The 26,393-nt window shown below is 43.2% G+C and overlaps 1 protein-coding gene across 1 annotated transcript; it reads left to right on the forward strand.

The window, feature by feature from the left end:
- Nucleotides 1-240: 240 nt before the first annotated feature.
- LOC139734441 (histone demethylase UTY-like) lies at nucleotides 241-25,018 on the forward strand. The gene is made up of 23 exons (XM_071645226.1): nucleotides 241-971; nucleotides 4,731-4,906; nucleotides 7,594-7,628; nucleotides 8,036-8,135; nucleotides 9,833-10,058; nucleotides 10,751-10,882; nucleotides 11,142-11,270; nucleotides 12,052-12,142; nucleotides 12,628-12,831; nucleotides 13,097-13,534; nucleotides 13,723-13,929; nucleotides 14,249-15,283; nucleotides 16,610-16,858; nucleotides 17,495-17,671; nucleotides 18,761-18,895; nucleotides 19,685-19,746; nucleotides 20,227-20,304; nucleotides 20,811-20,959; nucleotides 21,473-21,587; nucleotides 22,555-22,699; nucleotides 23,232-23,543; nucleotides 24,150-24,323; nucleotides 24,898-25,018. Exons 1-23 carry the CDS (start codon nucleotides 820-822, stop codon nucleotides 24,919-24,921), a joined length of 4,545 nt encoding a protein of 1,514 aa, XP_071501327.1. The 5' UTR covers nucleotides 241-819; the 3' UTR covers nucleotides 24,922-25,018.
- Nucleotides 25,019-26,393: the final 1,375 nt, after the last annotated feature.

Consider the following 26,393-nt stretch of genomic DNA (forward strand, 5'->3'; position numbering starts at 1 on the left):
ATCCACGTCACATCTGCTAATTTTATGAGCCGGCATGCACACATGCTGCCCGTACACGTGTAGGCTTGTATTTGTGTGCATGTGTGTGTACAGTATCTGTGTCTGTGTATGTGTGTGTGTGTGTGCACACACTCTCAATCTTCCCCTGCACGTACACACACACAGACACTCGGCGTACGCTGCTCTTCCCTCCCCCCCCCATCTCTCTCTCTCATCGTAACCTCCAATCCTCTTCTGCTGTCTCTCCCACCGTCGCTGACTGGGAGAAGAGTATATTACTGACTGCTTCTACTCCGTTGGACTCACAACCCGTGCAGTGTCGATGCCGTGTTCCAGCCTGCCGGTCGGTGCCAGACAAGCTGATAGTTTGCCGAAGCAGAAGAAATCTCTCGCTCTCTCCCCTGCTTGCCAGCATCATCTTCTCTTTGCATCTCGCTCTCTTGGTTGCTAGCTCGCTCGCTTCCTTGCTCATCATCATCAAGCCAGCCATCTCATGCAGTGACTGCGCCTCGCTGGCATCGAAGCTCTCTGTCGCTGTTTGCCAACAGCAGAAGTTCCTACTCGGGGGAAAAAATCTGGATTCCGACGTTGCTGCGGACGCTCGATGTGACCAACTGTGATGAGACTTGGTCATGGGAGTCGTTTTGGTCTCTCCCTTGGTTACATTGCTCACCTTCTAACATTTTGTCGCAGATAAGTCAATAGTCACAAACATTCTCGGTAGACAATTGACGTCTATCTGACCGACGGCGGCTCGCTTCGCTTGATTTTTTGCCTCCGTACGAGCCGGGCGGGTAGGCCTAGACTTTCTGCCCAAACATGAAGCGTCAAGCTTCCTCTCTCGACGACGAGGATGATGTCGATTTCTCGTTTGACAATCCCGTCTTCTGGTCGGACGGCGTGTCGGAGGAGTCGAGCTCCGACCAGCAAGACTCCGAAGAATGTTACGATTCCGAGGATGATGATGATGGGTAAGTGCTTGTCGATGCTCCATCTTTGGTTGTCTCCAATGAAAGGATATGGAGAAAGAAATCTGTGAACAATGATATATATATATATTTTTTTTTTACTTAGTCTTTGTGTATGCATAGGTTTGTGACTATTTCTTTTTTTTTTGGGGGGGGGGGGGCACATACATAGGCTCAGTCAAAAGACAAATTTCTGGAGTGCGTGCCAAAAGAAATATCATGTTGGAAAGTGGATGTGGTATTAGAAAATAGCGCAAGTTGCAGCGCAGCCAGACCAAAAGAATGCAATGCAACATACATGTATGGTCTTCGTATTGGGAGCAGACGTTAAGTGCAATGCGGGAAATTACCACAGAGGATCTGTGTCGGCAGATGTGTCACTTTTGCGCTTTTGAAAATGCACGACTTCAAGACGTGATAAGTTACATGTATATGTGTCGTTGCTTTGTCCTCGCAAAACCATATAGTAAAGGGAGGAAGAACAATATAAGCATCCAAGAGAGAGAGAGAGAGAAGAGACACAAAAAGAAAGAAAGAAAAATGAAAAAGAAGGATGGAAGAGGCAGGGATGGATAGGAAAAAAGGGACAGCCAAACGGAGAAGTTCAGAGTACAAATGTTTCTTGTATATTTTACATTAATTACTTGTTACGTTGTAAGTAGAACAGCACTTTCGGGCATGTCCTGTTGCTGTAGTGCATAAAGTGTCCATCTTCACAGAGAGCGAGTAAATTGATTAGAAGAGAAAGATGAGAAAAAGAAAAAAAAGAAAGAAACAAAAAAAGGGGGGAGAAAATGGAGAAAGTTGAAGATGTGAGATATACGGTGTCAGAGAAATAGAATCACCCATGAAAATTACGAGAGAATCTCCAGTTGTTGTCTTCCGGCGCTGTCGTCAGGGAGCGATTGTATGTTTTGTCAATACAAACCTAATCAACCTGAAAAGGTAGCTACCTGCAGTCACGTCCAAGTGTTGGGGATTTACTGGTTCAGGGGAAAAGGCGGACACGGTTCAGGTGAATTGGATACTCACCTGTGTAAAGGAGGAGTCGATGGCTGCTTTTTTGTTACTGTTCAGAAAGAAGAAAAGAGAAGGAGTTGTTGAATGACTAGAAGTGTGTCCTGAAAGCATCCAAAGGGCAAAGTTATCTCTCTAACATGCCTTGTGTGTATGTGTGTGTGTGTGTGTGTGTGTGTGTGTCCATCTGTCTGTGTCTGTTTGCGTGTGCGGGTGGGTATGTGTGTGTGTTGTGTTTGTGTGTGTGTGTATGCTGTGTGTATGTGTGTGTTGTCTGTGAGTGGGTGAGACTGTGTTTGTTTGTGTGTGTGTGTATGTGTGGGTGTGTTTGTATGAATGTGTTACTGATGGGGGTGGGATGTTGGAGAATAGAGAACATGATATCACATGTGTTTATTATTGCTCATGATATCTAGTAATATCTATTCATAATGTTATATTATATTGATGTTATACTGCATGTATATAACCAGTAGATTTTGAGATGATTATGACAAAATGTATCTATTTTAATGAAGCTAAATTTCTTTCATATATGACTGTATATACATACATTATGAAGAGAAATTGAAGATTTAGTTTATTGTGGTAAGGTTGACTGTTAGATTTAAAAGATGTAAGTACGCTGTATGTAGTTGCTGGAAAAGGCTTATAACCCTTAGCTTCTTGGAACCAGGCATGCCTTGTATCAACTTTGTGGGGAATTACATAACCTGGAAGGCACCCTGTTAATTGAGCAACATGCAGAAATACTGACCAAGAGAACCAATCTGCATTCACGTGTGTGATCATGTATGATGGTGCTTGTCAACAAAAAGTAGTGTTCCTGGAAGACGGCTGTTCTGATTCTTGGCTGCTGCACTGCCCCCGGCGTGTCCGGTGCGTCCGTTTTTAAAACTCGCCGGCAGTCAGCGCCCGATGCGATCACTCCCACACGCGAGTGATTTAGAGTGACGCATGGTAGGAGGGGATATCCCCCTCCATGCGCAGTCTCCCGTCTCGCCCACCAGCTATATCTGCCGGGGAAATCGGGCTTTCCCCGGCGGCCTGCACGTGTGACGAGGCGGCATGGCCATGGAGAGTAGTTTATGGTGTGGGTGGGCGGGGAGGTTGTTCCAAGTGATCAATACGATCGGGATGCATTCCTACACATGCGTAGTATTGGGGGGGGGGATGGAGAAGCAACCCACACACACACATATAAAGGGGAGGAGAGGAAAAGGAAAGAGGGTGGGAACTTTAGAGAGGAAATCATATTTATTTATGAATTGTAGTACATGTGGGTGAAAGGAACGAACACAGATGTGGAATGGCAAACTGTGATGATACTGCTGAAGATGTACAATGTACCAGTATGTAAGTTTACAGGTGGATCTACTTGTACCAACTTTGGACTTATTTCATCTCGCTGAGCAAACAGCCGGCTGACGATATGTCAAGCCGTTGGAACAGATGTCAGAAACATTTGCATGGCGGGCTCGGCTTTCGGATGAATGCGTCGCCATGCGAGATTGACGACGTGGTTGCCATGGCGATGGGAAAACCAGAAAACCATGTTAATGTATCCGATACTCAAGCTAGTATTGGCAGAGAGGGAAGAAGATCACTTTATGCCCTCTCTACGACGACTGCTGACGTCACGTGAAGCCCCGGAACCCGAGGATTTTTTTTGCCGTTTTACTGATAGAGGGAGAGGAGAGGGAGATGGGGAGAGAGAGAGAGCGGGAGGGAGAAAGAGGGAGTAGAAAAAATTAACAGCATTATGCATGAGAACAAGAGAGAAGAGATTGATGGATGGCTAGCGCAGTGTGAGAGAAGAGCAACTGGAAGGCATCGTAGAAATGCACGTACGAGAGAGAGAGAGAGAGAGTTGTCGCGAGCCTAACGGAACCGGAAGAAAAGGAGAGAGATGGGTTCTGTTCGTTTGTGCCTGAAGTGTGTCGTTGGCCCATGCATCCATCAATGTGGGCTTGTGCGTCTGTCTGTCCGTCTGTCCCTCTGTCAGTCTGTCAGTCTGTCAGTGAGTGAGTCTCGGTGATTTGAGACTGCTACGGAGAGTGCTCGAAATGACAGACAAATATATATATAAAAAAAAGATTAGAAAGCGAAAGCAGAATACGAATACAGTTTTTTCTTTTGAATGAAGTGTATTTGGCTTGTCGATGTCATGTCAGTGGTCGTAATAAGAGAAACATAATACTCTGAAATCAAGTGGCTTCAATTTCAATTCAATGTAGCTACTGGAAATAATTTATTACAGGATACATTTTGAGTACAGTGATAGTATAGCTGACTCCAAGAAGCTATTCATATCAAATGAACTGTGAAGACCCTATATAGAATGCACAATGTGCTTGTTGGCAAGGGTAGATGAAATGAATTACAAAGTATTAGCATAGACCTGCTTTTAATACAATTGTGCTCAAATTTTCAGCATGCCTTTGTGACATGAGGTTGCTCTTGACAACCAGTGAAGCTTTGCAAACCCAGCCTTTGTAGTGTAACAACAACTGTGCACATTGGAAGTCAGAGGTCTAAAAAAAACAAAACAGGCTTTTTAGGAACAATCTGATTGTAAAGCTTCTTCACAGGTGCTTGTAGGCAGTGGATTAGGATCCATACAGGTTGTAGCGTCTACTGGCCTTTCGACAATTGCAATGTACACAAACATCTTGACAATTAGTGGGTATGGAGTGCCAAAAGTCAATAATTCACATTGCATTCTCCATGCTTGCATCTTTTCAGGGCGGTGCGGGCATTCCAGCAAGTGCTCTACATCGATCCCGGCTTCATCCGAGCCAACGAGGTTCACCTGCGCCTGGGTCACATGTTCAAGGTGAACTCCGACTTTGACTCCAGCCTGAAGCACTACCAGTTGGCCCTCATCGACAACAGCCCCTGCACCCTCTCCAAGCCACAAAGTAAGTTACAGCCCCCCTTGTGCCCCTCTTCCTCCCCTTCCTTCCCCTCATCCAGACCCACCCCCTTCCCTTCACCTTCTCTTGGTTTGTTACGTCATGGAAGTTCTTGCCTCGGTGCTTCAAGTCCACTCACTCCTTCTGAAGGTTGATTTCGTTGAGAGGTATATTGACGTGGGCGTCGGCTGCAAGAGAATCTTCATACCACACCTGAAAAACAGCAAAACTGAAACCAGATTTCATGTGGTAGTGTCCTTGTGCATCCCTGAATTATTATAATTATTATTATTTTTTTAATTCATTAAAAAACCTTCATGGTGCATTTAACACACAATGACAGTAATTTCCACATACACATGCACATACGTACACACACACACACATGCACACACACACACACACACACACACACTCATGACGAGATGAAAAAGTGCATTGACTCGAAGCTAAACCTTGAAGGTGCCAAACACCACATAAAGGCTCTGTAGGAAGCATTGCTCCTGCGCCAATCGACATTGTAGGATGTAAAAGTGAGTTTCAATGTCTGCCTAGATGAAGGAAGGCCCCTCCAATTGAGCATATAACTGTGTAAAGTTACTGCGTGCATGCTCTGGCAAACACTTGTTAATTTCGAACAAGAGGTACATATATATTTTGATTCCTTAGCAAGGCATATCACAGATTGTCTGTGGCTGGTTTTCTCATTGGATGGCAATCATGTCCTGGTTTAGCTGTATGACAGCTGAAACATTTATGCATAATATCAATTTTATAAGGCTATTTTGGTGATATTCTGTATCCTTGATATAAATTGAAGAATTCAGATGCATATCATATTACATATGTGTAAGAATGTTCTGCTGTCAAAAATACCAATTTCAGCTGGTGATGGTGGGGGAAATCCCACCCCCATGCTCATCTCCCCTTTAATAAAAGAAACATTTGGAGCCTATGACAATATACGTGACCATTAAGGTTATGATGCTCTTTTCAAAATACCGCGCCCCCGACTCTGGCTGTTAGGGGCTTCCCCCCTCGTCGCTTCGAACAGTGTTGCTCGCAAATATTCTCAGCTGATGACGACAGAATACGTGCGCGTCTTCGTTCAATCATTTACGGGGCGATGCTCGTAGGCTTCTAACGTGTCGGGTGTCAGGTTCGTCTCTTCCCATCTTCCCAGAGTCTCTGGTTTCCTTCCGCGTGACTCTTCCCTTCCTCGAGTGGGATTTTCCACGTTGGCGTACGTGGCTCAGCCATGTTCTACTTCCCTTTCTTCCTGCTGGTCTCCTTTGGTCTGGTTTACGTCTTCCCGAACATTGACACTTGGTTTTTATTCCTCCGTCTTCCTCCCATACGGCTCTCAAAGGATATTGGCCTCACTTTGATAATGTTTCACTTTCACAAGGCATTTGTACATCATGTGCAACATTATGTTAAAAAAAAAAAGAGTCTCGGTTGAATTGAAGTTATGCAGATATTTTCTCATTAAGTTTGTGGGAAAAAGGGCTTTTTTGCAAACACTAGGGAGAGAAGAGGCAGCTGCAGAGACACAAATATTGCTTCGTTTTGGTTTTGTGCGTTTTCGTCAAGCGTCAGCCATAGGGGGGAAAATGTCTGGTACTTAAGACTAGCCAGAATATGCCTTGTGCGGAAGTGGGTGGAGAGAGAGATATGGCATTTGCGCGCAGTATGAGCCATATCAACTTGGTTTCTAAACATGAAAGTGTTTTGATAGGAAGTGCGTGAATAGAAGCTCATTCATGCTTCCCCTTTGATAGTTTTCCAGTCATGTGTGACACGATCTATTCTTGGTACGGTTGTGCCATCAACACCAAAATAGAAATTAAGCGTGCTCGCGATAGCGGCTTGAAGAAACATTAACACATGGTTTAGGTGCCGGGATTGTTCATATTCTCTGGGACTTAGGTAAGGGAAACATGGGTCTCTTCCAAGTAGTTTGATTTTGAATAGCAAGTTGACTGTATTTCTTTAGAGGTAGATATTTTATTCAGGTGTTGCAAAGATACAGTGGTTCATGCAAGGTATTGTACTTGGAGTTATTAAGTTGACTCTTCGTTACCGAAGTAATAATGCATAGCATTTAATACTTGTGATGTACTCTTTTTTTAAGTATAATTAATTTTTTTTCTTGTTTTTTTTTTTCCAAGAAGATCTTGCTGCATGTTGAATCTGAAATGATTGCAAACTGTTGAATTTTGGTCAGTCCACGCAACATACGTTCACCACTAAGTCTAGAAATGGTGTATAACGCAGTGTTCAGTATCATTCAAGGGATGTTATTATCTCATCTAATCAATATCAGGCCATTCAGTTGAAAGACTGATTTTCAATGAACGTTCATTATTTGTCCTTCATATGTTAGAACATGTCAGTCCAACATTGACACATTCACCTAAAAAAATTTCATTGTGGCATAAGTTCTAATAGATTGCTTGCTTTGAGTAATTTTGGGGCAAAGTTGTCTCTCATAGAAGTATTATAAAAATCATAGTGATTGAATGGGGGCAATGCACAATGGAAGCAGAGAACAGCCCAACATCTTGGAAAAGTACCCATTTATTGTGGAAATACCCATCCACAATATTTTAGTAAATTATTTGTTCATGAAAGTGACTCGTATGTGACAGATGTGTTCATTTTTTTTCTACCTATTTCTGTTTCTATTCCAGTCAAATTCCACATTGCTCATCTGAATGAGGTTCAGGTAAGTTTATAATATCAATTGTTGAATTTTTATCTTTCTGACATCTGGGGATAGCAAGATCAGATGTATTTCCAAGGTTATGCAAGTTACAATATTCATGCAGGTAGTCCCTTCCATGTAGCACGTACCCTTTGCTTTGATCGACCGATTTTCCTCGTCATTTTGCATGTGGGTGTTTTTAGACTGGGAAGGCACAAAACTTGGAGAACTGGCAAATTAGTGGGCATAAGATATGTACATTGTCTGACTGACTCATTAAGAGCAACGACGAACCCAAAGTTTCTGTAAATTATTGGACGACTTGGGATAGTCTCGGTTTGGATGTAACAAAAGCTGCGGCACTGATTCTATCTTCTGCGCAGAGTTTTTATTTGATGGTGTTTTGTTTTTTGTGTGATGACTACCAGCAGGCTAAACACAAGGTCGCCAAGGAGTCGTATGAGAGCATCTTAGCCCAGGATACCCCCTTACCAGAAGGGCTCAAGGCTACCACGTTCAGACAGCTAGGTGAGTAATCATCTCAGATTTTGTTTCGACCCCACTAATTTGAGATGGCCGGAATGCTCATTCCGTTCTAAAGGTGCAGAACACACTCTTCAAAGTTTTTAACCAAAGTACCCTTTGAAATTCATTTGTGGGACCCGGGGCCCGTTTCATAAAACTTGTCATCAAGTTGTCATAGATGTGACAAGCTACTGAAATCTTTGCGTCTGATTGGCTGAGAGCAAATTTGTCATAGAAATGTGACAGTTGTCACTGATGACAAGTTTTATGAAATGGGCCCCAGAACTGCATGATTGTGTCCAAATTCAAGTGTCTGAATGAGGAAAGAGGACGTGGCCCGTGGTAAATGAAGGAAAGATGAATTGGAAGATGATGAATAGACGAGAGATGGATGTCACGTTGGGGGCCTTGAATTACATGATGTAATGGACTCGCCACTTAGGCTGTCATCGGAAGCTGTGATGGGTTTTTTTTTTGTATGGGAATCCCCCATAGAGATAAGCACACACACGACATACACACACAATGTTGTGCAAATTATCGCAGCCACAGTTTGGCACATACACAAACGTAGTGCACACAGATCCATGCAGCTGTGCAAATCACTCAAGATATTTTGCTCTCCCTAGCGGGGCTTTTTCTCTTTTCTATTTCTTCTTTTTATACTCGATTTATTCTACTGTTTCTCCTAATCGTCATTCTTTCCCGTCTCAATTTTCTTTCTTTTTCTTCTTTTTTCCTCCCACTTGTTTTTATCTTCTGAATCTTTCTCTCTACTTTTTTTTTCTTTTGCTTTTTTGTTTTCCTTTCTTTTCCCCTCAGTGTCACTGTCCTCTGCTTCAACCGTGGTGGTGAAACAGTCGGCTCGTGAGACTTTTGAGAGTCGAAACTTGCTAGTAACACTTGTATAACCGGGTTCACAACTGCATCTATGATAGGTGTCCTTGATGTGGGCGATCCCTGCGGAGCGCTCTTGAGTTAATTCTGGAAACGTTGTGCTGATCCAGATCGTAGATTACAACACTGTTGACGTCAATCTGACTGTTCAGTATATTATGCTATGCATAGTCAAGGAGTTGGTCAAGTAGTTTTGGTATTTTGGTCTCCTGACTCGATGTAATGTACATATGAGACAGCACGGACACATAGTTTGTCTGCTACAGATTGTACTTGTGAGGGCATACTGCTCTCATTTATGTTCTCTGTAACATAAAATATGAAAGAAATTCATATCAGACTGCATTTGATGACTACATGTACATTTGGCAGATACATTTTAATGCTCTTTTATGACATGATTCAGCTACTCAAGTCTCAGCATGTGTATGCTCCCATAAGTGTTCTGAGAGCTTTCTCTTTTGCTTTCAACTGTTGAGAGTATCTCTTGTCATTAATTCCCCAGTGGGTGGAAGATTTAATGGATTTCTTGTTTGTTTGAATGTGCTTGGGAGTGTCTGTCTTGTAGAAAGATTTGCTTTGTAAAGAAAGAGTGATAGAGAGTCGGCTATAGAAGTAGGGTAATAGAGAGGAGGTGTCAGATATTATTTAAATTATTGGTTGATTGCAGATGTTTCTCTTTTGGGTTTCGTGGGAGGGATGGGAGGTATTATACTGCCTATGTAAGTTTGTGTGTTGAAGGAGTAATTAATGCATGGGTGTGCAGATTTTTGTGACAGATGTGTGTCTGCTGCCCTCTACAGGTTGGCTGTACCACAGCTCTGACCAGCTGGGAGAGAAGACGACCCGGGAGACTCTGGCCATCCAGAACCTGCTGAAGTCGCTGGAGGCGGAGCCCAACAGCGGCCAGTCCTGGTACCTGCTGGGACGCTGCTACTCCAACATCGGCAAGGTGCACGATGCGTTCGTCTCCTACCGCCACTCCATCGACAAGTCCGAGGCCAATGCCGACACCTGGTGCTCGATAGGGTGAGAGTGAGAAAAGAGCTTGGCGGAGGGAGGCGTCTCGTAAAACGAGAGCATTGTTTCCAGCGTGCATTATTGTTCAGAATGTGCCAAGTTTGGTGATGCACCGACAGTATTATGTGACTTCTCAGTTCAGAAGGCATCAGCACTTGATAATCTGAAAACACTGTAGGCTTTAAATTAAAGCAAATGCATGCCAACAACATTTCAATCAATTGTTGTGGTAGCGGTTTGTGAGGATTCTCAAATTGAATGTTTAGGTCTGCCACCATTTTACACTTCGCAGATTGCAAATCCAATATCATAATTTTATGATCAATAATGGAGTGATTTTTTTTTTTTTTGTCGTTTGGAAAAAAAACCCCAACCCCATTCCATGTCCCTGAAATGGAAATCTAGTTTGTTATGAGCTGCAGAATCCTTTCCTTCAGCTTTCACAAAGTTTTTTGTGTTATGCATCAATGAATTATTACTGACTCTCTTGGAAGAATCTGCACCTTCTAATGTGTGTGTGTTTGTTTTTTAAAGCAGATGTATGACGCCATACAAATTAATGTGATTCATCAGCGCCATTGTTGATTTATTGATAGTGAAACCCATGAGTAAAATGAGATGCAGGTATGAGGGTGGTTGGTTTTCAGGCAAGTTTTTACTCACTCCCGTTCCGTTTTGTCCCATCCTGTTTTGTCCCACAGTGTCCTCTACCAGCAGCAAAACCAGCCCATGGATGCCCTGCAGGCGTACATCTGTGCCGTGCAGCTCGACAAGTCTCACACCGCGGCGTGGACCGACCTGGGCATCCTGTACGAGGCGTGCAATCAACCCAGGTGAGCTCCCGCACAGTCCTTCACTGTCGCACTTGACTACTAGTCTTACTACCATTGGGGCTGCACTCTGTAAGGCTAGGGATTTACTCTGTCTTCCATCATTTTGGACATCCCTGTAGCAAATGATTCTTTTCTCCTGATCACACAAAAAGCCTCCCGTATATTTTTCATACAAGTCACTGTTATCCTAAATTTGAATTCAAAGTATTTATTGATGTGTTTCGTATTGCACATTCTTTTTGCTTCTTTCCGTTGGCAGGGATGCATTGACATGTTACATCAACGCTTCTAAAAGCTCCAAGGTGGCTGTGTCATCGGCGCTCTCAAAGCGCATCAAACTCTTGCAGGCTCAGGTCAATAGCATGCCTCCCCCAAATATGCAAAACAAGTGAGTATGCTGTGCCAAGTCATCCGACCGTGTCTTCCACAGGTGTATGGTTGATTTTCACTGTTAATAGGATATCTTCTTTTTGTCAAGTTTTCTCAGAGTCCAGTGAAACATTCTCATGTTTTGTCTGGAGGAGAGATTCAATGAATCGATTTTCCTTCTTTTTTTTTTAAACCATTAAAACGTTCAAGCTTAGTGTCTCATTCTTGATTTTCTCTAGGAGTCATCTGTCTTGTCACTTCTTGTACCTTCCCTGCCTCTTCTTTTTCTTTCTATCTTGTTTTTCTGAATTACATTCTTCTCCCTGTTGAATAGGAAAATGACATTTCACCTGTCAACAGTACATCATATAAATCCTCTTTTGAGTGATGCAGATGATGTCTATAAAAGTATACAGTAGTAGTAATCATTTTCTGTCCAAATATGTTGCCCAGGTAATGGATGAGATTAAAGAATATTGTTGATTCCATTCATTGTTGTTCTCTAGATAAAAAACAGATCTCACATTGATCCAGTGCTAAGTGTGTTCTCTGAATGGAACTCATAAGTGTTTGCTTCAGGGCAAGTATAAATGTCTATAGATGAAGGTAACAAAATTCAACTGGAAATGTCATGCTGATATTGTGTGACAGAGATTTCTGCTAAGGAACCCAAGTACCTTACTTTCTTCCTGCAAGATGGTGAAAGCATAACTATGCTGCTTGATAATGATAAGTATGGGAGTGTGACTGTGTTGTATGATTGAGACTAACGCGATGCTTTGAAATGGTTCATTCGACAGAAACAAGACACTGCCTAGTATTGAGGAGGCGTGGAGTCTTCCTATTCCTGCAGAGCTTACCTCCAGACAAGGAAATCTCGCCATCCAACAGGTGAGTAGATCCTGGACCTAATCTTGGACCCAGTCCTGGACCCAATCCTGGACCCAGTCCTGTGCCCAATCCTTAGCCACGCCCTTGCACTTTCACACCAACTCTGCCTCCGAGGAATGTGTTGATAAAAGCTTGATGGGGGCAATTGGTATGCATCCTGATTCCCAAGCAGAAAGTCCTGGGTCCAAATCCAGATTGTGCACCATCAGAGGAAATGCTGTACCCACTACGTCCTTAATCACCAATGTGTATAAATGGATGCCTCATGATACTAGGGTAGTACAAATGGTAAAGCCTTCTGGCTGTAGAGAGTCTGCACTAAAAATGGCTCTTACAAAAAGAGAACATTGTATTTATATAACAATCCTTGCTTTAATGATTACAATGATGATGATACTAATGATTGTGATAGTGGGGTAATAACAGTGATCAGGCAAGAGTGATGCGTAACTTGTTTTTTTGTTTTTGCTTTTTTGGTCATGCAGGCGCGCTTGATGCACCCCGCAGGAGGCGCAAAGATGATGCCTCCGCCCCCCTACCCTGGCCACGTGACCAACAACCAGTACGGCGGCACCCAGCCGGGTCAAACAGCCAACGTCCCCTCCTCCCAGGCTCAGGTCAGCGCGAACACGCAGCCCGGCAATCCACCCAAGCGGCGGAAAAACTCAAACAGCAAGAAAAAACCACGGGTGAGTAGAGTGGCAAACTTCTCACAGAAGATTTTGTGTGTCCGTACAATGTTTTCTATTCCCTTTGAATTAAAAGACTCAGTCTTTCATAGATACTGGGATAATTATGGCAATGATGATGATGATGCTGATGATGATTGCAATAAAATTAGTATGATTACTGCTATGATGATAATGATATTGTTAATATATGATGCTTTCATAGTGCTTTATCAGAATTTTCCAGCAAGTTTTCAATATGTTGTGTCTTCTTCACACACTGCAGTCTTCCACGTCTGTTGCTGAACTCCTGCAACAACAACAGCTTCAACAGCAGCAACGAGAGCAGCAGCAGCAACAGCAACAACAGCAGCAGCAGCAGCAGCAACAGCAACAGCAGGTCGGTGCTGGCAACCTGGGGCACCCGACGCAACAGCCCCTCCCCGGGGGACAGGGGTCACTGCCAGGCCTACCCAACAGCGCCGCAAGCACACCAACTGAGCCGCTGGGTGGTGGTGGTGGTGGCAGCAACAGTGGCGGGGGTGGTGGTGGGATGCTGGCCGGCCAGCAGTCGGCCACTCCGCCGTCGTTCTACCTGACGCCGCAGCAGATCCAGCTGATGCAGCAACTGCAGCAGAACCAGGCCAGCCTGACACCAGAGCAACAGGTGGTGTTGCAGCAATTCCAGCACAACTTCTGGCTCATGCAACAACACCAACAACAGGTGATTATTCCTTCCCTCTCCTGATTCAATGTTATCTGAAGTAATTTGCCCATGGGAAATTAATAGAACCAGTTGATGTGGAATAATATAGAATAAACAAGTAGACGATTTTGTCTAATGGATCAGATGTAAGAGCTTGTGATTTTTTCATGGTTTCAGTTATTTTGTTTGATTTATTATGACGTTAGATGCTGAAAATCCAGCAACAGCAGCAGCAGCAGCAACAAAGGCAGTTGCAGCCACCCCCTCAATCTCCATCGCTGCCCCAGATGGGCCCAGCGGGGAGTGGCCTGGGCACCCCGACCTCCTCCATGCTACAAGGGATAGCAGGGGCCACCCAGGGGGATCCCCTCATCACGACAGCCCAGTCCATCAGTAGCCTTATCAACCAAACTGTGAGTTCTTGCTGATCTTTAGTTGTGTCAAGATTTCTGTGTAAATCATGCTTAAGTTTTATTGTAGTTGTGTATAAGATAGACTGAAATTATTCATGGAAGAGCAAAACGAACATATTGGGTGTTCATGATGTGCTTACTGAACAAATGTATTGAATCATGGAAAGAGAGCAGCATAATGAAAATATGGTGACAACATCACACATTCTGTGTCCTTGGAAATCTCCTACTCGGAGAAGTTCTTGAGTAAGTGTGTTCCTTTCTCAGTTGATATGTTTCATAATTAATGACATTTCATATTTTGTGCATCCGTTTTCAGAGTATAAACACCTTGCCTGGCTCTGATACCTCGATAAATGCCAACGCTGTGAGCTCCATGGGAAATGGGATTCCAAACATAGGCACACAGCCCGGAAATGTGGCCACCACCGTGGCAAGTTTGTTACAACAACAGCAGCAGCAACAGCAACAGCAAAGTGGTGGTGTCTCCGGCATGCCTGGTATTGGCCAGCAGCATCATGATGGCAACATTGTGCAGCCGATGTCGTCGGAGTTCTTCAACCCGCAGAAGTCGCAACAAGATCTGCCGCGCACGTTTTTCAATAACCAGATGCTCGGGAGCCCCATTAATTTAGGGGGACTACCAGGATCGTTACCGGGGCATTCGGGTGGAGCCCTTTCGCCGCTCCACACCCCAAAGGGTCTTTTGACACCGGTATCTTCAAACTCTACCAGTCCCAGACACATGGGTGCTGCTCCTACCCAGAATATCCTGGACTTCCCCGCGCCAAACGTTGTCGCACCCCAGAACCTTGACATGAGCCACAAACTCAAGGAGTTCAAATCGAGAACTGGTGCCGAGATCCGGCCGAACCTCATGTCGCCGCAGGAGATCGCGGACAACATGTTGGCGCAGCTCTCCCAGGGCGACCCACCAGCGAAACCAGCAACCTCATCATCATTCGGCGCCTCACCCGTAAACAGAACTTTGCACGGTCACCCGCAGAGTAGAACCAGTGTGGATTTACCTAGTGGGATGGGCGTTGCCACGAGCGGTATTCCTGCTGTAACGACGAATAGCGCGACGGACAATGGCCTATTTAAGACACCGCTGCCAGTCACCACCCCAAACCAGTTTTCTGCATCATTCCAGTCTGGTCTAACAGACAAGCAGTCGCAGGGGTCCATGGCGACAAACAGTGTGGCATTAAGTGAAGGAATCCAGCCGGCAACGAGGCCGCAAGTCGCGTCGCCCACTGGCATGCCACAAGCAATGAGGCAGGCAACCGACAATGGGGAGCTCCCCCAGCAGAACCATATAGGAGAGAAAACTTCAACTACAAACTTTGATGAGGTAATCAGGGGTTCCACAAAATCCTTGACAGAATCTTGTGTATTGTGGACCAAAAAACTGCAGCAAGATGTTGTACAATGATAATGATAATGAATAACATTTATATAGCGCTTAATACTGATGTTTCTAAGCGCATCAAATCGGGGAAAAATAATATATATAACGTAAAAACAAAATACAGCATTATGTACATATTATGATAACGACAGCAACAACAACAACAGCAAAATTAAGGTTGTGTAAACAGATGAGTTTTCAACAATGACTTAAACCTATCAACATTTTCAGCGTTACGAATATAAAAAGGGAGTTCATTCCAAAGAAGTGGGGAAATAACTGAAAAGGCCCTATCACCATAACGTGTACAGGTGCGGGGACCACGTGATAATTGGAGAGCGGAGGAAGAACGAAGAGAACGGGTTGAAGTGGAGGAGCGGAAGGAAATTAAATCTTTAAGATAAGATGGGGCAAGATTATTACATATCTTGTAAACAATAAGGAGGATTTTAAAAGTGATACGTTGATGGATGGGGAGCCAGTGGAGGGATTGGAAAACTGGAGTAATGTGGTCAGATCTTTTTGTAAGGGTCACAAGCCTAGCAGCTGTATTTTGAATTCTTTGAAGAGGTGCAGTACTTGAAGCAGGGAGACCAACAAGAAGGGAATTGCAGTAGTCAAGATGAGAGGAAACAAATGCGTGAATGAGACGTTCCGTGGAAGACTGATCCAATAATTTACGTATTTTACCAATTTTACAAATACCCCAAGCAGCAGAACGACATGAATTCTTAAGTAGATTTAGTAGATTAGTAGATTAAGTAGATAGATGAATTCTTCGTAGATGACAAATACAATAGTTGTCTTTCGAAATTTTGTCAATGTCAGTAACTTGTAACAGTTTGTCATGGGTATGCAGCTCGTTCATGTCTCTTGTAAAAGATTTAACCGCTAATTCCATAATGAGTAAACCGTAAACCAGAAACCATACAGAAATAATGTCAACCTTGTGTTTGTTGATCATACTGTCCAGATGGAAAACCTACTCAAATAGGCATTCCACAACTAGTCAAGGTTTCCATCTTACATTTTGCCTAGAAAATCAATAATGTTAAGACTGTGAAGACTAGTCCCCAGTATACTTGGGCAGGCTCCTGTGGGAAATGTGTGTCATAGCAAGATCAGATCATCCTCAAGGTGATGAACTCTAGCTGAATTCAAGTTTTGCATATGCAACTGTCCTGATATATTGTGCCAATACAAAGTTGACTGTACGTCATGGAGGGAGTGAACGGGAAGTACAATGCGGTTGTTTCTACTTTGATGCAGGTTTTGAGTGTGAACACCACCCTGAACTCGACGTCGGTCAAGTCGCTCACCTCGGCCCCCTCCCCGTCCTCCCTCTCCATCTACGCCAGCTCGGCCCGCATCCTGGAGGAGTGCCGGAAGCTGAAGGGGCGCAACGGTCTCCTCAACAACAGCATCTGGATGGAGAAGATGCCGCCGCCCGCCCCGCCCCAGATCCCCTACCCGCCCCTCCCCAAGGATCAACTGAATCCGCCAACACCAAGTGTCTATGTAAGCAGCGTCTCGCTACATGTAATCTTATTTCATTTGAAGTTCATGCTCTGTGTTTCAGGATGGTTTCATGGATTTTGTGTGTGTGTGTGTGTGTGTGTAAGTATGTGTGAATTTGATTGACCAATGGGAAATGATTGCTTTCCAGAATTAGCATCGTCCCAAAATATTACCTCTCATGACACGGTTGCATTGTCTATTGTCTCCAAGATGGAAAATTGGTAGCTGTATTGAAAAGGGATGGTACTTTTTTTGTGCATCCTATCGCTGTAGTTCTCGATTGGAAATCTAGCCCACCATGAAATTGTTGTAAATGTAAATATTGTGCCAATGAAAATATGTGATGTATAACAGTATGTGATGGTTTGTATAGACTATGGTACAACAAACTACATTGAAAGTACTGACGAGAATGTGAGGTCGGGAAGGCTGTGTGAAAACTTGTCATCAGGTGCAAGTGCATGCTTGGTGTTACCACATCACAAATATCGAGCATTCTGTAGTGTGCTATAGAATGGAATGGGGAAAAACATTAATGCAATGAATTCCATGAGATTTTCCTTTTGTAGCATGTGAGGCATTAGTTGATAGCGATGTTTTATGACAGTTGATACCTGATTGTCACAACCAACCCAGGTTCAGAACAAGACGGAAGCCTACTCGCAGGCGCTGGCCGACTACTGCATGTCCGCCGACCAGCCCATCACGGTCATCCGCGGTCTGGCCGCAGCACTCAAGCTGGACTTGGGTCTCTTCTCCACCAAGACGCTGGTGGAGACCCACGGTGACCACCCGGTGGAGGTCAGAACGCAGGTCAGTCAAGAAACACTGTGAGGTCAAGAGGTCAAGTTAGGCATCCATGTCTTTTCACTCTCTCTTTCTCTAGGGAGTTCCAAGAGCATTGGGGTGTTGGGGAAGGGAGGGAGGGGAAAATTCCTGAGAGATTTGTAGAATTGGGAGCATTGCGCTTATCGACGAATTGATTGAGATTAACGAGGCATTAAGCTGTTGTAGATTGTCTTTATGCACACTCGTCAAGACTGAATCCCATGACATCCCCATGCTGCTCGAGTCTTGAATTTGTCATTTTGATCAAAGGCAGTCCAGGTAATCATAAGTGCTTGCGTGTGAGGTATGATGAATCCATAGAGTGGATAGTGGGTGGAAAAATACATAGTTCTTTACACAGCTAGATGCTTCGATGGTCATAGGTCTTCCCTTGATGTAGTTCCAGTAATGTTCCAGCGTCCATTCTCATGGCAGTCTCGTTGGGAACTTCAGAACTTGTGGTGTAGTCATTTCATATGGTAGATAATGAGCTCAGAAATCATTCTGGTGGTGTGATATATGGCGGGCGGTGATGTTTAGAACTAGACATTTTCTGGAGAGGCGTTGGCAACCAGGTCGTGAAGGACCTTTGCTTATCTGTGGTTGCCATGCCTACGTCGAATGATCCTTGGAACGACGTCAGAGTTGAAGTGATAATCCTTACAGCACACGTAGTGAGAGAGAAAAAAAATTAGTCACTTTATGAATGATCATCGTATTTTGTCAAGACACTTGGCGCTGACGTGAATTAAGTTTTCATTGACGCAACGATTGGCCTTTTTGTATTTGTTATTTTTTTTTCTGTCATTCTTTTTTTATCTGATGCTTCTGTGGGCATAGGCACTAACATCATTACATGAGCGTATGTCATGAAGTACTGTATTGCAAGGACGTAGATGACAAATACTATGTAACTTTCTGCTGACGTAAATGATGAACATTACAAACTTTGTTTTATTGCGCTGTTTTTAATCTGGTGGCGGTGACGCGATCAGCAATATTGACGCGATGTTTTTGTTTTTCGGTTCTTTAAAAAATTGTATATGTTCGTTTTTTATCGGTTGCCACCAACAGAGGCAGCAGCCGCCTGACGAAAACTGGGACTCGCTGGGTCTGAAGAGGGTGTGGCGCTGCGAGAGCAGCCGCTCCTTCACCACCATCTCCAAGTACGCCCAGTACCAGGCGTCGTCATTTCAGGAATCACTCAGGGTGAGTCCCCTGTCCCCCCAGTCACCTGTGAGGGCGCCTTTGCATGCTGTCTTGTCCGTCCATCCATCCGTCTACCCATTCGTCTGGATGTCTGTTTGTGTGTCATTTGCCCTAGCTTCTTTTTTTTCTTTTTTTTTAACCTCCTCTGGTCATTCCCTGTTTGTGTGTGATTCACTTTTCTAATTCAGCTTCGTGGCATCCTGTTTTGCATTCTATTGCATGCTGGAAGGTGCTTCAGAATGATTTGAAGTGGGGGGGGGGGGTAATAATTTTGATATGGAAAGAAGATATGTTGTAGTTAGAACCTGATACAAAGAGATATTGCTCGTATAGCAATTAAATTTGATTAAGATGTTTCATATAACAATACATTTTCATCATCTCTCTCAAGATAACCATCAGGCAAGAAACAATCAACGGCTTGCAAAAGTGAGAGATATGAATGCTTTTAAGAAGAAGAAGAAGAAGAAGAAAAAAAAAAAAACAAGGCAGGAAGATGAAGAGGCTGGGAAATATGATTTTTTTTTTTTTAATATATAGTAAGCAGTAGGACTTAGCATCATAGGTAAACTTAGAGAAGATATATGAAAACAAAGCCGGAAAACAAAGAGGCTGAGAAAATTCTTATATTGTTTGATTTGTAATTAGTAGGAAGACCTAACCTTGTGAGCTTGGCTCTAAGAAATATTTTTAGTTTTGCTCACACAGTGAGATTAAGACAGAAAAAAAACAAAACATTCTCACTAAATTTGGCTGACCAAAGTTTTTGACCTTTTTCTCCTCGTGTAGGAAGAGGCCGAGAAGAATCAGAAGTATAACTCTGATAGCGACTCCTCGAGCACGTCAAAAAAGTGAGTATCAAGTTTGTCTTGGTCCTTGCGGGAATAAATGCTACTCAGTTGTTTTGCTACTTCAATCCTGTTATAATAGAAGACTGATTTACGGACTTGTTCTCATTTTGTGCCTTCCTTCGTGACAAGAGGTTGTTCCTTGACAACCAGTAAACTTGCCCACAGTTCTCCTGACGTAGCAGCAACTACAGCACAGATTCTGAATATTGGAAAAGTATCAAGTGCAAGCAGATGAATTAGAAATGAATGACAAGGTCCTTAGGGGACGATATCCAACCATGTTAATACATCAGAGGACTACCTTGCAATCCAAAAATGAACTGCTATGTGAGCTGGTGTTTGTTTGATCACTGATTTTGATGCAGAAACTGATATAACATCTCTGCTCCACTGTTTTGCTTTGGTTTTCACCTGTAGAAAATTCTTTATTATTTGCACACTATTTTCATCTTTTTGCTTTTCTTTTGTTTCCCATTACAGGAAAAAGAAGCACTCTGGAGGAAGAGAGTTCAAGATGTTGAAATTTGGCACCAACGTAGATCTCTCTGACGAAAGAAAGTAAGTCACACTACTGTCTCTGAGGCTTTGTGCTGTTATAGCATAGCTTTCAGTAATACTTAAACATCACATGAGATACTTGTAAATGCAGTTTGAATTAAAACTTCACTTCTTACCTTCAGCTTGTTTGCAGTAGGTACAGAAAGACTTGACTGTATGCCCATGGGAGAAGATAAATGCTAAACAAAGTTTTATATGAGATACACAGCACGCTTGATAATGCAATGTCAACTGCAGGTTGAAGTAACGATCCTGAGAGGACTGTCGTTGGCACTAGGATGATGTCAACCTAAATTTTGGTTTATTATTCCACCTCCCCCTTTACTCGGTGTACTGTTATTTATCAATTAAAAAAATAAAGAAACAAACATAGCCTTAATATTAGTTAGGAGGACTTCGAAGTTAAAAACCCATGGTGACCAAGAGCAATGTCCTGTTGGTCAAGTTAGCACCACTGTCCAGAGTTATCTTCACCATTCCATGTGTTCCTCCCCCCTCCTCCACAGGTGGAAAAAACAGCTGCAGGAGCTGACCAAGCTGCCGTCCTTCACGAGGGTCGTGTCGGCCGGCAACATGCTCAGCCACGTGGACTTCACCATCCTGGGCATGAACACCGTTCAGCTCTACATGAAGGTGCCTGGCAGCCGGACACCAGGTGAGGGCGCTGTTGACTATAGTTGAGATGTAGAGTCGTAGTTATTGTAGAGCCCTCTATGCTCTCCCTTCATAGATTCCTTTGTGAGTGAAAAGAGAATAACACTAAACATATGACAGTCTCTTTAGATGAATCCTGCATACCAGATAAATAAGGTTCCGCACCAACAAAAAAAGAAGTTTTTTATTTAGATGTAAAGAACCTTTTGCACCTGATGACATTAAAAACAAAAACACCTTCAACAATGTTTTAATAGTTGCTAAACAAAGATGAAATAGTCAAAGAGAAAAATTAAAATCCTTTGTGTCTCCCCTTCCAACATTTCAGTTTTTTCTTTGTTTTGTTTTGATCTAACTTGATGTCATATCAGGGCTTAAACCATAGACTTTCTTACTGATTGTGCACAGTGCAGAATCCACTAGACCTCAGTATCTTAATAAGCACTGTATGGGAAGTTCAATGAATTTGTCCATGGCATCTGATTGTGATTGACATTGTCTTCCCGGTTGACAGGCCACCAGGAAAACAACAACTTCTGCTCGGTGAACGTGAACATCGGTCCCGGCGACTGCGAGTGGTTTGCGGTGCCCGCCTCGTACTGGGGAGCCATCTACAATCTTTGTGAGAGGTACGCCTCGTGGGTTGGGTGCAGAGTTCTTGTTCTAGTCCAACAGACTGCTGACTGTTTGTCCATTCTTTATTTTGTTGCAATGTTTAAATTACAAGAGAGGCGAAGTAAATAGTAGATTGAGGGGATATGTCAACCCAATCTTGTGGACAGATTTTCTGGATTTTAAGTTTTTTCACCGCCTTAACTGTTTGTATATTAGTGTCATTCATCACGTAAACCCCTGGCGGCAGTTGATCACAATGACTTTCACTATTTCTTCACTGGATAGTAATCCCCAATTATTGATATCAATGTGGATAATAACTTTTAAAGGACAAGTTCACCTTCATAAACATAAGGATTGAGAGAATGTAGCAGTATTAGTAGAACACATCATTGAAAGTTTGAGGAAAATCAGACAATCCGTTCAAAAGTTATGAATTTTTGAAGTTTTTGTGCAGTACCCGCTGGATGAGAAGACTACTGCAGTGTATGAATAACTTAGATGTCACATGCGTACAACAATATAAGGAAAATATAAAGAGAATTTCACAAAATTCCATCTTTTGAAAAAAGCACACATTCCCCTGACTCGTTACCGACAAATGTTATGGGTAATATCATTCCCCCTGCCTATAGAAAGAGGCAAGTCAAGTGCTCTTTTATTATGCGAAAAAAGTGAAAATATGTTGAATTTTCTTTTACATTTTCTTTATACTGTTGTACGCATATGACTCACAAGCTGTAGTAGTCTCCTCATCCAGCGGTTCCAACACAAAAATTAAAAAAATTCATAACTTTTGCATCGATTGTCCAATTTTCCTCAAACTTTCATTGATGTGTTCTACTAATATTGTAGCATTTTCTCAATCCTTATGTTTATGAAGGTGAACTTGTCCTTTAAGCTAACTAATTGTTGTACTCCACATCGATGAATGTTTTAAAGATTGTGTGCCAACCTTTTTTTTCCCTGTGCAAATTGCAGAGCAAACATCAACTTCCTGAAGGGTTCGTGGTGGCCGGTGTTAGAGGATCTCTACGAGGAAGACATCCCCGTCTACCGCTTCATCCAGCGACCGGGGGACCTCGTCTGGGTCAACTCCGGCACGGTGCACTGGGTGCAGGCTGTGGTAAGTCCTGCTGCTTTTCACAAACATCCTCTCTAAAAGATGACTCTATATCTCCTGATGAAGAGCTGTTGGCAATGACTTATATGCAATTCCAGAAAACGGGAGTAGATTTGTCATATTGTCAGTCTGGAAAAAGATTGGAGATCATTCTGTGCTTGATTTTCTCTCTATGAATTGTTATTGAAAGAAAAACCCGAGAAGCATGCACATTTATACTGTTATTTATTCTAAATACTTTTCAGTTGTAGGAGTTTACTTTTATTCAGCCTTGCGCTTTTTGTGACTTCCCTGTCACATTATTTATTTCGTGTATTTATTTAAAAAAAAAAATGATTCCATTCGGTGCCACTTTGTTCTTTTTTTTTCTGTTAGTATTTTAATTAAAGTCTTTTTGTTTTGTTTCTGTTGAGATGTTTATTGTTAGAGGAAGATGATAAAAGATGCTGTGAAATCATAAGTATATCCAGCCTTTACTCATCATTTGTCCCTTCTTCCCCCACCCCCACCTCCTCTTTCTTGCTTGGAATTCTAGGGATGGTGCAATAACATTGCCTGGAACGTGGGCCCGCTGCTGTCCCACCAGTACAAGATGGCGGTGGAGCGCTATGAGTGGAACAAGCTGCAGCAGTACAAGTCCATCGTGCCCATGATCCACATGACGTGGAACATCGCCCGCAACATCCGCATCTCGGAGCCCAAGTACTTTGAGATGGTCAAGTACTGCCTGCTGCGGTCACTCAAGTACATCCAGATGACCAAGGAATACCTCAAGGACCTGAACATCGAGATCCACTGGCACGGCCGGGCCAAGAACGAGGCGGCGCACTACTGCACCAACTGCGAGGTGAGCTGGGAGATGGTGCACATTAGTCTGATGTTTGAAGCAGAATTTCAGGGCATGACTGTCTGTAGTTTGGGCTGATTGATTGATATTGCTGTTATAAAGGTCTGCATGATAGCAAGGTTTAGATCTGTGATGTGAACACTAAGATGAAGTTGTCATTCACAAAGTGGTGTTCAGCATATGCACAAGACGGCTGTTTACGTTGTACAACCCAAGAGGAGGCGTGTCATGAACACTGGCATTGCAGATCTAGAGCTTGCTATTATGGGACTAGGCAGCTTGCCTGAATAAGCCAAGAAACAAAATAACCATCAGACAAAACAAAAAGATAGATAAGCAGATACCACGCAGAATACCATGTACATTTCAGATCTGCCAATATGGGCAGGTACTGTTGGCACGATTTATTGTTAGCTGAAAGAAAACATTGTTATGGTGATTTGTAGCAATTTGGGATTAAAATACAATTTATTCAGAATTCATTTTGCCATTTGTGCAATAGTTTGTCTTCTGAGAAAAAGGGTACTTTGTCATAGTTTGTCAGAGACATTGTTTCTTCACTCTATGCTTTTTCTCTCAATTTGTTACCCCCTCCCCCCGAAACAGGTGGAAGTGTTTGACATCCTCTTCACGACGGAGAAGGACAAGAAGTACGAGGTGCACTGCCAGGACTGCGCCCGCAAGGCCAGCCCCGCCCTGGAGGGCTTCGTCATCCTGGAGCAGTACCGGCAGGAGGAGCTGATGGAGATCTACGACAACTTGGTGCTGCACACCAACGAGGTGAGTAGGGCGTTCACCGACGCGATAAGCGTGATTAAGGCAGTGAATACAAAGAATCAAATTCCTTGAGCTGTTAATGAATGGAGTCGCGTGGAGTTGAGTCGAGTTCAGCTTGAATTGAATGGAATCAACTGAATTTCTCTTGAAGAGAGAAAAGAGGAAAACGAAAATGATGATGCTGTTTCTACTTCTACTTCTGACAATAATGATAGTACAGTCCGAAGTACAGTCGGACTTTGATTATCCGGCCATCTCTTATCCGGATTATTACATCATCTGGACGATTCATAAACCTGTACATAAACATTGTTTCTCCTATATCTGGATGGGCGCCAGTCCCAACATGACTGGATAACAGAGTTCGGACTTTAATTCTGTCAGTTGTATTGATGATGAATGCTTATCTCATCTTGTGATAATTATCCTTGTTTATCTTTGTAGCTGTGGATGTGTGTGCTATAAACATGAGTTTATTTCTCCGAATTGCTGCCTTAGTGAGCATTTATACAATTTAGTAAACCTTTTCCTAATTTCTCCTTTTCCCTCCCTTTTTTCTTTCTCCGTGATCTGACAGAAAAGTGAATCTCAGCAGTCCTGACAACTAACGGAGCAGCCAGAGAGCTGCGCCATCCAGCCCGAGCGCTAGACAGTGTCGGCAGCGCCGGGGGTATGAAGCGGGGGAGATCGCGAAAACAAGGAAACGATGGACTCGACAAATCACTCAACATGCTGCCAACCTCTCTCCCAGAATCCCATCTCAGTATTGTGCCCCCCTTGACTTGATGCCCCCTGCCCCTAGCTACCCCCCTCTTCCCATGAGCCAACCTCTCACCCAGGATTCAGTCACGGTATTACGGCACTTCTCCTCCTCCGAACATCTCACTCATTCTTTCTAGGCATCGTTATTGCCACGATCACCCACTGTCAAAGAACACTTTTTTGTTTCCCTTCGACACACCTGCAAGGCAATCAAGGTGTCTTAACGAGGATGTCTACTTCTTTTGCAATTCTCAATCATATCGTGAATCTTTTGATGGTATTGTATTGAATAAGGAGAGTATAGAAATCTGTGGATGGCATTGTGTGATTCATTTTTTGTTTGTTTGTTTTTTCACGCTGAAAATTTTGGCGGTTTAGGAGCCTGCCACGAAAGAGCGTGTCTTGCAGATAACAGATTGCACCGTTTGCCTTAATATTCAGAGTTGTATGGGGCAACGTTTGACGCAAGTGTTCTCTTCGTGCATGTGTGTGTCCCGAGAATGCAGCACGCGACAGGAGGTAGCATTCTATCTGCCGAAGCATGATTGCAGCGGGGAACGCTTCTCTCGTTCCTCCCCCGTCTTATTTCGGCGGCGGTCTGAAAGAGTCCTACCTCAAGATCCCTGCAGAGTGTGCAAATCCCCGTAGACCTGTACACAGGATCAATGGAGCCACTGGGTACCCATGGTCAGTTGGGGGTTCAAGTGTTTGTAGCCACCACACAGCAAGATTGTCATGAAATATTTGAAGAGATTCTGTTTGCTAGTGGCTTTCTTTTTGGTTAAATTTTTCCTTGGCACTTTGACTTATTAGTAACTGACCTGTAGGCAGTTTTGCACATCTTTTATTGAGATTTTGCACTTTTTTGCACAGACAAAGAGCAATGATTATGCTCCCAGTTATTATGTATTTAGACAAAAATGATCGGTCAAATCTATGCAAATCATGTTGCCAGTCAACGACTGCGTGATCATATCTAGTTCGTGTTTTTTTTCTCTCATCCATGTTTTTTTCATTTCATTCATCAGTTCGGTCCATTTATATACCTTGACCTTTGCCAGTCAAGGGGGATAAATTGTATGAGTTATACACCACAAGTGTTTCTAAACCACACTTAAATTCACTTCATCTCAATTCCTGTGACAGTCCGTTTTCTATTTGTGCCACAACCAATGTTAGATACACTTCTTTATGTCTAGAAAAACAGCCAGATCTAATCAAGCTAGAGTTATTGTCATTTAGCTCAGATCAAAATCCAAAGCTAAAAAGTATCGCCCTTTGGGGTAATTAGTAGATAACCGGATTTTTTCC

This window comes from Diadema antillarum, unplaced genomic scaffold, assembly GCF_040938485.1.
Source record: "Diadema antillarum isolate AM-2024a unplaced genomic scaffold, OU_Dant_1.0 seq00000526_RagTag, whole genome shotgun sequence".
NCBI lineage: Eukaryota > Metazoa > Echinodermata > Echinoidea > Diadematoida > Diadematidae > Diadema > Diadema antillarum.